At 42.0% G+C, this 12,142-nt stretch overlaps 1 protein-coding gene across 1 annotated transcript in view; it reads right to left on the bottom strand.

The window, feature by feature from the left end:
- LOC308081240 (heparan sulfate glucosamine 3-O-sulfotransferase 6-like) overlaps nucleotides 1–7,711 on the bottom strand; it is a 50,582-nt gene extending 42,871 nt beyond the window's left edge. The window contains exons 1-2 of the mRNA XM_080457623.1: nucleotides 6,865–7,711; nucleotides 2,891–3,180 (exon numbers count right to left, since the gene is read on the bottom strand). Coding sequence (XP_080313749.1) covers nucleotides 2,891–3,180; nucleotides 6,865–7,350 — 776 coding nt within the window. The 5' untranslated portion in view covers nucleotides 7,351–7,711. The remainder of the gene's footprint in view (nucleotides 1–2,890; nucleotides 3,181–6,864) is intronic.
- Between the last annotated feature and the right edge of the window lie 4,431 nt (nucleotides 7,712–12,142).

Here is a 12,142-nt window from a genome sequence, read left to right as displayed (position 1 = left end):
GAGATGTAGTGGAGTAGAAGTAAAAGTACAGAAAATTGGAAACACTCCGGTAAAGTAAAAAAATGCGTCAAAATTGGACTTAAGTACAGTACTTGAGTAAATGTACTTGGTTACTTTACGCCGCCGCTATACTGTGAGTGGTGGAGGACATGTGAATATATTTCAGAGAGTTCAGCCATACATGGAGCGTATTGACAGCAGCCATCAGCAAGGTCTCCACAGGTGAGTGGCTGCATCCAGGGACAATACTGCTGCTGTTCATCTGACCCTGGCCTGCAGCCTGTCTCCATGCATCATCGTCACAATATAGACCCCTTAAAGGAGTAGTTCACCCAAAAAATGACTTATTTTCTATCAATTACACACCCCATGAAGCCTTGATTTCATGGATTTATTTTTGTTTTTGTGGAATTCCTAAGACAATAATTTGATGACCGTGTGTATTTCCGGTAGGAGACACAAATAATCTACTTTGTGTCTCCTACCGGATACATTAGCCGGTAGGAGACGGGCTCAAATTATTAGCTTAGGAATGCGACAAAAACAAAAAAGAATCCATGGATTCAAGGCTTCATAGGGTGTGCAATTGATAGAAAATAAGTAATTTTTTGGGTGAACTCCTCCTTTAACACAGGGGTCTTCAACGTTTTTAGGCCAAGGACCCCCTAGCTGAGAGAGAGATGAAGCAGGGACCCCCTACTCTATATTGTATAAAATTGTGTTTCAGATAAAAGTTTTTTTTTTTACTTAGTCTGCTCTTTTTTCCCTCTACACCTATAGCCTCTTTGCCAAAAATAGCCGATCTACAAGCTCTCAACGCCTCGCAGCGCGAGGCGTTGAGAGCTTGTAGATCGGCTATTTTTGGCTAATGCTCCCCTCAGAAAAGGAATTCTAGGGTTCTAAGTGGTTAATATAAAAAAACTAAATCCTATCACACAAAGATTTGGCGGACCCCCTATAGTAGCTCTGAGGACCCCCTAGGGGTCCCGGACCCCCTGTTGAAGACCCCTGCCTTAACAGACAGCGTCACACTGATAAGAACCAGTATGCGTGCGCAGGCCGGCACCAAATGAACCCCACCGCTCATAAGATGCAACGTTAAAGTGGTCACTAGCACTCACGTGTAAAAATGCATCCCATCAAACTTTCAGATGCTGTTTTTCTCCCAGTAGGCTATGGAGGAAGAATGCTTAGGATTTTTTTAAATACATATTTATTGGTTTCTGTTGTGTGAATCAATCAAAACACGATGCTTTGTGAGCTTGTAGATCAGCTATTTTCAGCAGTGGTTAATCCATCCATCAAATGAATCTCTCTCTCTCTCTCTCTCTCTCTCTCTCTCTCTCTCCAAACACAATGTAACACAACAATGAATACAATAAAGTAAACAACCACATTTCAATAGGCTTGATTAAATATAGTGAAATGGCTTCTGCACCACATTTCTCCTGCAACACATATTGTTTAAGACTTTAAACCTGGGAGTGTTATTATAGGCAAAAAGTGCAGTAGCAGATCTACAAGCTCACAAAATGTTGTAAAGTGAACTAGAGCTGCTACTTATTTACTTAGGGCTAATCGGCTGTTAAACAATGATTATGACAAAGTCCCTGGGGTTTCAGTTTAGGCAACATTATGAAACAGTGGTTCTCAAAGTGAGGTCCAGGGACCCTCAGGGGGTCCCAAATAGGACCCTTACAGGTCTGTAACTCTGAGAGTGTACACATGGAACCCTTATATAGGGTCCATTAAGGTTACCTGTACCACTCCAATCCTTTATATCATAGAAGCTTATTTTAAATACCTGTACCACTCCAATCCTTTATATCAGGGTTCTTCAACAGGGGGTCCGGGACCCCTAGGGGGTCCTCAGAGTTACTACAGGGGGTCCGCCAAATCTTTGTGTGATATCATTATTATTTTTTTACATTAACCACTTGAACCCTAGCATCCCTTTTCTGAGGAGAACTTTAGTCATGGGTGTAGACTAGGCAAAAAAGAGCAGCAAAAGTTGACAATTTTATACAATATAGAGGGGGTCCATGCTTCATCTCTCTCTCAGCTAGGGGGTCCTTGGCCTGAAAACGTTGAAGACCCCTGCTTTATATCATAGAAGCTTTTTTTAAATACCTGTACCAAGCTTTTTACCAGCTTGCAAAGCACGCTGGTCTAAGAAGAGACTGACCACTAGTGTCACGTGTTCGACATATTCTCGACATATTCTCGACATGTTTTCCATCATTGGCTGTCCTTTAAGCCAATGGGGATACTTTCCCATACTCTGAACGGGCGGTCTCGTCCTCCAAGCTATGGGTACTATGGCTACTAGACACGCATCTCGCCTCTATGGCTACTATACACGCCTGCCGTCTGTTCAAATCACTGTGACACAGAGTAATATATAGGAAGTAAAGTACTTGAGTAAATGTACTTAGTTACTTTGCACCTCTGCATACGAGCTGCGTAGCGTCCGTTCTGGCCTAGCAGTGTTGCCAGATTTCTGCGAGAGAAATAAGCAACAGGTCTAAGCCAATGGGGAGCCACTAGCAGTGTTGCCAGATTCTGCGAGACAGATCAGAAACCAGGTCTATATGAAAACAAGCCGCGCATACACGGCACACACACACACACACACACACACACACACACACACACACACACACACACACACACACACACACACACACACACACACACACACACACACACACACACACACACACACACACACACACACACACACACACACACAAAGAAAGCAAGCTGGTATACATGACTGAGTCATGTCTTGTTTAAATACCTGTACCACTCTAATCCTTTATCATAGAAGCTTATGTTTAAATACCTGTACCACTCTAATCCTTTATCATAGAAGCTTATGTTTAAATACCTGTACCACTCCAATCCTTTATCATAGAAGCGGTCGAAGAAGTGCGGCTCTGCGCCCACGGCCCTGACGTCGGGGTGGATCCTCAGGAACTCCAGCAGAGCGCGCGTGCCTCCCTTCTTCACGCCGATGATGATGGCCTGGGGGAACTTCTTGGTCCCGAACGTGTTGGCCACGGGCATGCTGCTGCTGGGGGGTCCCTGACCCTCTGACCCCTGCTGCTGGGGGGTCCCTGACCCCTGCTGCTGGTCCGCCTGATGTCCGGCACCACCACCGGCCACCGCTGCATCCACCTGCGTGCAGTGGTGTGTAAAGTAACTAAGTACATTTACTCAAGTACTGTACTTGAGCTCGTCGCCCCTAGGTGCTCACAGCTTGTTGCTCCAAGTCTGATTGAATCTCTGCCCCCCCCAACAGCCTCCCTCTTATAGGGAGTGGATCCTACTACCTGGCGAGTGCCGCGCTATGAGCTTGTAGATCTGCTATTTTTTGGGGAGAAAATCGTGAAAATATATATATACTTTTTTTAATCGAAAGTTTTTAACTCAAATCTTTGCTTCTGGGGATTTTACAAATGTCTTCTAAATCCTAACAGGTTTTTTTTCCTAAAGTATTTTTTGTATTTATGTTTTCACTTATGTTGCTATATTATCAATGGTTTTCAAACTTTTTTCATGTCAAGGACCCCCAAAATAATATGTATTTGACCACGGACCCCCTCCCATCTAAAAAATATTTTGTTCCAGGGACCCCCCAGAAGCAAAGATTTGAGTTAAAAATGTATATAAAAGATTTGCACAAATGTTCACGATTTTTAAAAAGCTCGTAGATATGAGCTTGTAGATCTGCTATTTGTATAAAGCCAAATAAATCTTAAAATGACAGAGATGCGTTCCCGGTCTTAAAGGGTTAACCCAGCAACACGTTCCCATAGCAGCCTATGACTGGATCTACATTCCAATCGAGGTTGTACAATTCTCACCCGCCATCACTAGATTCAAAAGACCATTCAATTATTGCTCTTGAATACAGACAGACAGACCACCCACCCCTCCTCCTCTACGGTACTTGGAACCCTCTAATCGACTGCCAGAACTGCAGAGGAGAAACAGTTGAGGTGACCACGCCCATGATTAGCACCACTATCAATGATTCAATAAACAGAAACACTTCACACATTAACCCATTAAGACCTGGAAAGCGTCTGTGTTACTTTTTCATTTGAGCAAAAAAAAAGCCTTATTTTACACTTTTACACTATTTTACACTATTTTACACTGGCTATTCAAAAATAGCAGATATACAAGCTCATAGCGCGGCACCGAGTGCCGCGCTACGAGCTTGTAGATCTGCTATTTTTTTTTTATCGTGAAAATGTGTGCAAATCTTTGAATATATATTGTTTAAAGCGAAAAATTTTAACTCTATTCTTTGCTTCTGGGGTGTCCCTGGGACAAAACATTTTGAGATGGGGGGTCGTCGGCCAAATACATATCATTTTTTAGGGACCTTGACATGAAAAAGTTTGAGAACCCACTGATATAGAAACATACGTTTTTTTTAGAAAACTGTTGGGATTTAGAAGATATCGGCCTCAGGTCTTAAATGGGTTCAAATGCACTGAGATGTTTAAGAACACTGTCCATGAACCAACACTTCCACATTGTGATTCATTTCCAAAGCCGTCCGGCAAAGTTAGTCAAATGGAAGCCGTTACTTCACTTGTTCCTTAAGCTTGTAGGTCAGGGCCTTGACAAGGGCTCCTGGAGACTCCTGAGGCCCTGGAGCCTGGGTATGAGGCTCAGACCATGCAAGAACCACTGCAGTAAACACAGAAGAGGGGCCCACACACATTTGATATTTGATGAATCTATAAAGAAAAATGTAGACCTCACGGCACAGTTCCCCGCAAGTGCCCCTGAAAGACAACTGCCCTTTGCTACGCTTTGTACGGTGTAGCAGTGGTCCTCAAAGGGCCCACTTTGAGGGGGAACCCAGCCTGGGGGCCCTTGTCAGAGCCTCAAACCCAGAGAGAACCACTGCTATAAATACAGAGGAGGGGCCCACACATTTCATATTTGATTAACCTATACATTTCATATTAGTAAATTGTCGATAACCGCACAGCCTAGTTCCCCCGAAGGGCCCCTGAGAGCCAAGGGACTCTGGGCCTTGCCCCCGGCGGCCCAATGGCTAATCCAGCCCTGAGTACATGGCACCTTATGTAGGGGGTTCTTCCGGGTTGAATGGGAAACATGGCCACAGGCTGACTTAATAAGCCATTTAAACGTTTTTTTCAACCCTGTTCTAAAAAGTTAGGGTTCCTCAAAGATCTGTAGGTTTAGGGGGACTATACCTTTTTGGGGGGATTTTTGGATACGATGTGGTGAAAAAGGTCATGAGACCTCATCTCGGAGCTGTGCAGCGGAGGGAGGGGTTCTTAATGGGGATAAAGCAGTGGTTCTCAACCAGTGGTCCGGGGACCACCAGTGGTCCTTGTGGGGGGGTACCAGGGGATCCCCCCGCGAAATGAGTTAACATAGCGTCACAATAATTTTGTCCATTTAGCTTTGGCTATTCAAAAATAGCAGATATACAAGCTCATAAACAGCTCTATAAGCGCTTGTAGATCTGCTATTTTTTTCAAATCTTGAAAATGTGTGCATATCTTTGAATATATACATATTTTTTAAAGCGAACATTTTTAACTCAAATCTTTGCTTCTAGGGGTTCCCTGGCAAAAAAAAAAGATTTTTCAGATGGGGGTCCGCGGCCAAATGTATATCAATTTAGCGGTCAATTGGCATGACACAGGTTGAAAACCACTGGGCTAAAGTAACACATGAGAGAGTACTTTTTTCTCCACCACTGACCGCACCTGCGTGTCCGAGGAAGAGGACCGTTTCGTTCCAACGGACGACATAACGCGTGGTTACAATACACTAACCACTTCAGCCTTATAAACTTTGGCTATTTGAAAATAGCAGATCTACAAGCTCACAATGCTTCGCTTAGTTGTAGATCTGCTATTTTCGAAAGCCTTTTACACATTTTAGACGGGACATATTCTGCATACCTACTTTCAACTTTTGGTATACTTTATAGGCTACATTTTGATGCCAATATTGTTGTACTTTTTACTCCAGTACATTTTTAATTCCGGACTTGTAACAGCTAGAGTATAGGCCTATTTCTACATTGCAGTAGGATTGATATTTTTACTTAAGCAAACAATTTGAGTACTTTTTCCACCACTGTCTGCATATGTCATATATTGTACATATTTCTTGTTTTTCATACAGTAACCTGTTTTCTTATATATGTCATCATGACTGTTTTCTTAAATGTCATCATGATTTGAGTGCGTGCGGGATCTCATTTTAAATAAGCCATTATTGTGCTTTTATATGAGCGATCCAGTTTAGAGGACCTTGTATTGTGAATTATAGCACTAGCCTACTTCCATGTACTGTTTCCATGTCTTTTCTAAATAAAGTATTCAATCAATCAATCAATCAATCAATCAAAGACAGACGAGCGTCATGTGAACCCCCCACATCTCAGAGTCAAATATTGTACTTTTACTCCACTACAATTATTGGAAAACTTTAGTTACTAGTTACTTTGCAGATATGAATTATTAGATTATAAAACATATTAACCACTTTAGCTATCTAAAAATAGCCGATCTACAAGCTCACAACGGGATGCATTGCGAGCATGTAGATCTGCTATTTTCAAACATTTCAGTACTTTTACTTTTGGTACTTTAAGTACATTTTGATACCAATACTTTTGTACTTTTACTCAAGAACATTTTTAATTCGGGACTTTTACATGTGACAGAGTAGCCGGCTACTTTTACATTGCAGTATTGATACAGTTTTCTTTTACTTAAGTAAGAAGACATTAAGAGTACTTTTTCCACCACTGATATTATGACATGATGTTGAACGTCATGTGAACCATGGCTATACCTGCGTGTCCGCTGAAGAGGAGAGCGCATCGGCCGCAGCAGCGCTCTGCTGCGTAACGGCGACCGTTTGGTTCCAATAACGGACGTTTTGCCGCGCTGATCGGAGACGCGGGGAAGACGCGCGCGGCAGCAGGCTGTCCAACAACACGCGTCTGTTGTTGTTGTCGATGTTATTCACCACCACGGGGTCACCATCATCAGAGTAGTCTCTGTCTAACGGTTTCGTGTCGCCGCTGCTGTACAGGGTCCTGGGAGCCGAGTCACACAGTCCGGCGAGGCAGTAGAAGAAGTAGGTGCCGATCAGCAGCATGGTGCAGACCAGCGACACCCCCCTGGACTGTTTGAACAGTAATCCACTACATCCCATGAGTGGATCTCCAGGATCTCCTCCTGGTCGGAGTGCAGGGGGGTCAGGAGGATCGACTCCTGCAGGTCGACGGTGACAGCACTGCAGCAGAGGGAGCAGCGATGGTGAAGACAACAGCATGCTGTTCTTCTGTCCTCACGTGAAGATGAAGTCCATGCACACTCACAGTGATGATTGAAGCTGTAATCCTTTAGTTCTTCTTCTGAGAACCTGTTGCGTTTTCTCCTCCTCAAAGTACTAGGAACGTTCCATGTAGACAGACCTGCAGCAGCAGTGATGGAATGGAACGAAGGGTTCATTGGTTCAGTGTGTCAGAACGTCTTCATCGTTGTAGTAATATAGTTTCCCCACAATGTTCGGATGAGAGAGGATGAAACATGATGCAGAATCAATTAGGACAATTAATTCACTATTTTCTCTGCTGAGATATAATGTGGTCATTTAGCCTACAGTTAGACGACGTCAAGGCTATTACACATTCAACACCTCGCTGTCTACTGGGGTGTAATCTCTCATTCAAGAATTCTCTCTCTCTCTCTCTCTCTCTCTCTCTCTCTCTCTCTCTCTCTCTCTCTCTCTCTCTCTCTCTCTCTCTCTCTCTCTCTCTCTCTCTCTCTCTCTCTCTCTCTCTCTCTCTCTCTCTCTCTCTCTCTCTCTCTCTCTCTCTCTCTCTCTCTCTTTCCCTCTATAAGCTAAGCTATAGGGCAAACATACCTCGTGAGAATATAAAACTGGCTGTATGGGAGTATATGTGTATATATATGGTTAAATAATCCATTTCCGTGAGTAAATATAATTCCTATTCATTTATGGCCTGCCCTTTATAGCTTTATACATTATATATCAATGTGTTTTTGTCCCATTATTTGAGTTGAATTTGAGATGAATTCATGCAAATAGGCTATAGCCACACAACTTGTTAGCCTTTGAGAGAGTTAATATTAACAGTTAATTTCTAAATTGCATCATATCATGTATATGTCATTTATATTCAGGAGATGTGTGATTTCTACCACAAAAACAACTCAATTAATATGGAAAATGTTAGAAATGGATGCTTTCTTTTACTTTTGTTTGTTTGATGTAGGATGTATTGATGTATGATTGAATGAATGGTTTTATTTCAGTCCTATAAGCCATTTACAGAGTTAATGTATATGTACATATGGCAAACCATTGTTAGAGACCAAAAAAAATAGCATTTAAGGATACTAAACCTAACAGCTCCAGAGCTCAGTTCCATGGATGCCCTCTGAGTGCAAATGTGTGTGTGTGTGTGTGTGTGTGTGTGTGTGTGTGTGTTGTGTGTGTGTGTGTGTGTGTGTGTGTGTGTGTGTGTGTGTGTGTGTGTGTGTGTGTGTGTGTGTGTGTGTGTGTGTGTGTGTGTGTGTGTGTGTGTGTGTGTGTGTGTGTGTGTGTGTGCGTGTGTGTGTGCGTGCGTGCGTGTGTGTGTGTGACATATAGAAAAATATAATCCATACAACTTACAACCATAACATACTAGACAAGTAAAAATAGCAAAGAACAACATGGCTACAGAATGGAACCGGTGGTTACAACTCAGCTAATTGTTGGTTAGGTCCAGCTGCTATAAAATGCAGTTGCATTATCACTGAAGGATTTTACAACTACTCATGTTTTATTTAAGCAAAAGTATCAATACTGCAACGTAGATATACTCTGTTACAAGTAGAAGTCCCGTATTCAAAATGTAGCCTACTTGAGTAAAAGTACAAAAGTATCAGCATCAGAATATACTTAAAGGGAAATACCACTCATTTTTAAAATTGAACTATGTCTTTAATACACCTTAGAGCTGTTGTGTGGAAATAAGAAAAAAGCCCCCCCCCCCTTCTATGTTGCCTAGAACTGGAGAATTGATTGAGGTCATGTGATCAGTGACATACGCAGGGTGTACTTTTGGCTCCACCCTCTCAGCCAAAAGTACACCGTGCGTATGTCACTGATCACATGACCTCAATCAATCATGACCTCAATCAATTCTCCAGTAAAAGTATACTCATTGTGTAGAATGTCCCATTTAACAAGTTCAAAATTCAAAAAAGTTTTAAATAGCTGATCTACAAGCTCACAATGCGTCACGATCGCATTGTGAGCTTGTAGATCTGCTATTTTCAAATGGCCGAAATAATTTATATATAGGGCTGAAGTGGTTTAATGTATGTTTTGTAATAATAATCAAAATCTACAAAGTAACTAGTAACTAAAGTTTACATATAATTGTAGTGGAGTCAACACACAATATTTTCCTCTGAGATGTAATGGAGCAGAAGTAAAAGTATTGAAAATTGTAAATGCTAGAAAGTAAAAATACCTCAATACTGTCCTTAAGTACAGTATACTTGAGTACATGTACTTGTACTTTACACCAGTGATTCTCAAACTTTTTCATGTCAAGGACCCCCAAAATTATATGTATTTGGCCGCGGACCCCCATCTCAAAATATTTTGTTCCAGGGACCCCCCAGAAGCAAATATTTGAGTTACAAATGTTCGCTTTAAAAAATATATATATTCAAAGGTTTGCACAAAATGTTCACGATTTTTCAAAAATAGCAGATCTACAAGCTCATAGCGCGGCACTCGGTGCCGCGCTATGAGCTTGTAAATCTGCTATTTTTGAATAGCCAAAGTATAAAAGGTTAAAGTGGTTACAATTATTGTGATGCTATATTAACGCATTTTGAGAACCAATGCTTTTACACCACTGAACTTTGTCGCACACAGACGCACAGTCATCGTCATCATCATCCTAACGTTCTCCAAAACGTAAGTCGACCCCCACCGCGGCGGGGCGGCGAACCCTGGCTGGCCCTTTGAACCTTTCCAGTGATAGATGAGTGCTTCAGACCCCCTGAAAGAGACAAGAAGCCCCCAGGATGTCTACTCTATACTCTAAAAACCCTCCTTCTTGTACTCTGCCTGCACCCTGAGACCCAATCCTGTATGTACCAGCGTTGCCATGTCAGTTCATTATAAGCGACTTTGGTGCTTCTTTTTATGAAAAGTTGCTTGTAAATATTGTGGGTTTGCGGGGGGGGGGGGGCTTGTTTATAAAGTGTAGAATTTGGGCTTTTTTAATTATTATTTAAACCAGTGGTTCAATTAATTACATATGGTTCATGTCATGGATCTCCAACTTAATATGTATTTAATTTGTCCCTATGACCCCCTTTCTGAAAATGGAGCCCGCCGTACCATATTTGTGTCGTTAGAAAGTTTTAAAAAATCTTCCAAATATTCCACATTTTATTTCAAGCTTTTTTTAAAAAAATAGTCGATCTCCTACTAGACTGTCACCTGGTTGCTTATTTCTCGCACAAAATCTGGCAACGCTGGTATGTACCGCCCCCCCCATCCCCCCACACACACACACGATGTATGACAGGAGTGACAAGTCTCCTGACACAAGCCTCCAACAATGAGCCTGAAGAGAGAGACGACCCCTCACCCACCCCCCCACCTCACCACCCCCCTCAAAAAAGAGATAAAAATACAGTATGATGTTGTTGTATGTGTCCTTAGGGCCCCCCCTCCCCCTCCCCCTCCTCCCCCCTCACACTTTAAAGCTGTAGAATGTATAGAGTTTCTCTTTGACAGGGAGAAGGGCTTTCACAATAAAATACTGAGCGCCAAAAGTAGCATACCAGCCTTTTTGACATGACGCTCTTACTTTGATAGGATGTAATTCCTCAAAACTGTGTTGTTGTTGTTTTTTTGCCTTTATAGAGATACATCAGCTTTATTCGGGATTGTTATTGAAGTCTGATGCGTGTCTCAAAATATATCTTAATTACCTCAAAATTGCAAAAAAAAAAAATGCTATTCTGATGTACAGATTTGTCCAAACCTCACCGATTTGCGTGAGGTTTGGACAAAATCTGTAGGTGTGATATCCAAAAATGGGTTTTGTACAAATTGGCCTCCTGGTGGCGCTATAGCAGGCCAATCTGAGGCAGAGGTTCGGCTTTGGCATCCAGGGAGTGTGTGCGCACAGTTTCGCAGCGGCCCGGGCTAACGGTGCTGGAGATTAGCTGTTCACAGACAGACACACGGACGGACACGCGGACGGACACGCGGACGGACACGCGGACGGACACACGGACGGACGAACAGGGTAAAAAACATACTCTCGCCATGCCTTTCGGCCTGGCGGAGACAAATATGTTGTTCCAGGGACCTCCCCAGATGCAAAGATTTCAGTTACAAAATGTTTGCTTTAAAAATATATACATTCAAAGATTTTGGACACATTTTGAATAGCCAAAGAAATCTCAAAATGACACACATGCGTTCCCGGTCTTGATGGTTTAAAAGAGGTTTAATATTCGGAACCAAATATTACAAAGACTGAGACTCTTAAATTGCCACCTGCTAGAAATATATAAATGGAACAAGTTGTACAAAATAGTACTCAAATAACAATCTGTGTGGATGGATGGATACACTGGCACGGCCCGGGCAAAATATAGAATAATGATATGTTTTGAAGCAACAAACAGCCATTGTAAATCTATCTAGAGAGAGAGAGACTCGCCCGGCGCTGAGGAATTCAGCGCTCTGGAACGCGGCAAGGTCTGTGTTCAAAATGTTACTTGAGTAAAAGTACAAAACTATTTGTATCAAAATGCACTTCAAGTACCAAAAGTAAAACTACAAAAATATTCGGCTATTCTCAAACAGCCTATGTATAAAATAGGGCTGAAGTAGTTAATGTATGTTTTATAGTAGAATAATTTATATCTGCAAAGTAACTAGTAACTAAAGTTTTCAAATAATTGTAGTGGAGTAAAAGTACAATATTTGACTCTGAGATGTAGTGGAGTAGAAGTAAAAGTACAGACAATTAGAAATACTTCAGTAAAGTAAAAAGAATACAAAAAAATTGTAC

The sequence above is a fragment of the Gymnoscopelus braueri genome (assembly GCF_963280865.1).
Source record: "Gymnoscopelus braueri genome assembly, contig: SCAFFOLD_145, whole genome shotgun sequence".
Taxonomy (NCBI): Eukaryota; Metazoa; Chordata; class Actinopteri; order Myctophiformes; family Myctophidae; genus Gymnoscopelus; species Gymnoscopelus braueri.
The sequence above is the reverse complement of the archived record's forward strand: the minus strand, read 5'-3'. Positions and strand labels throughout refer to the sequence as shown.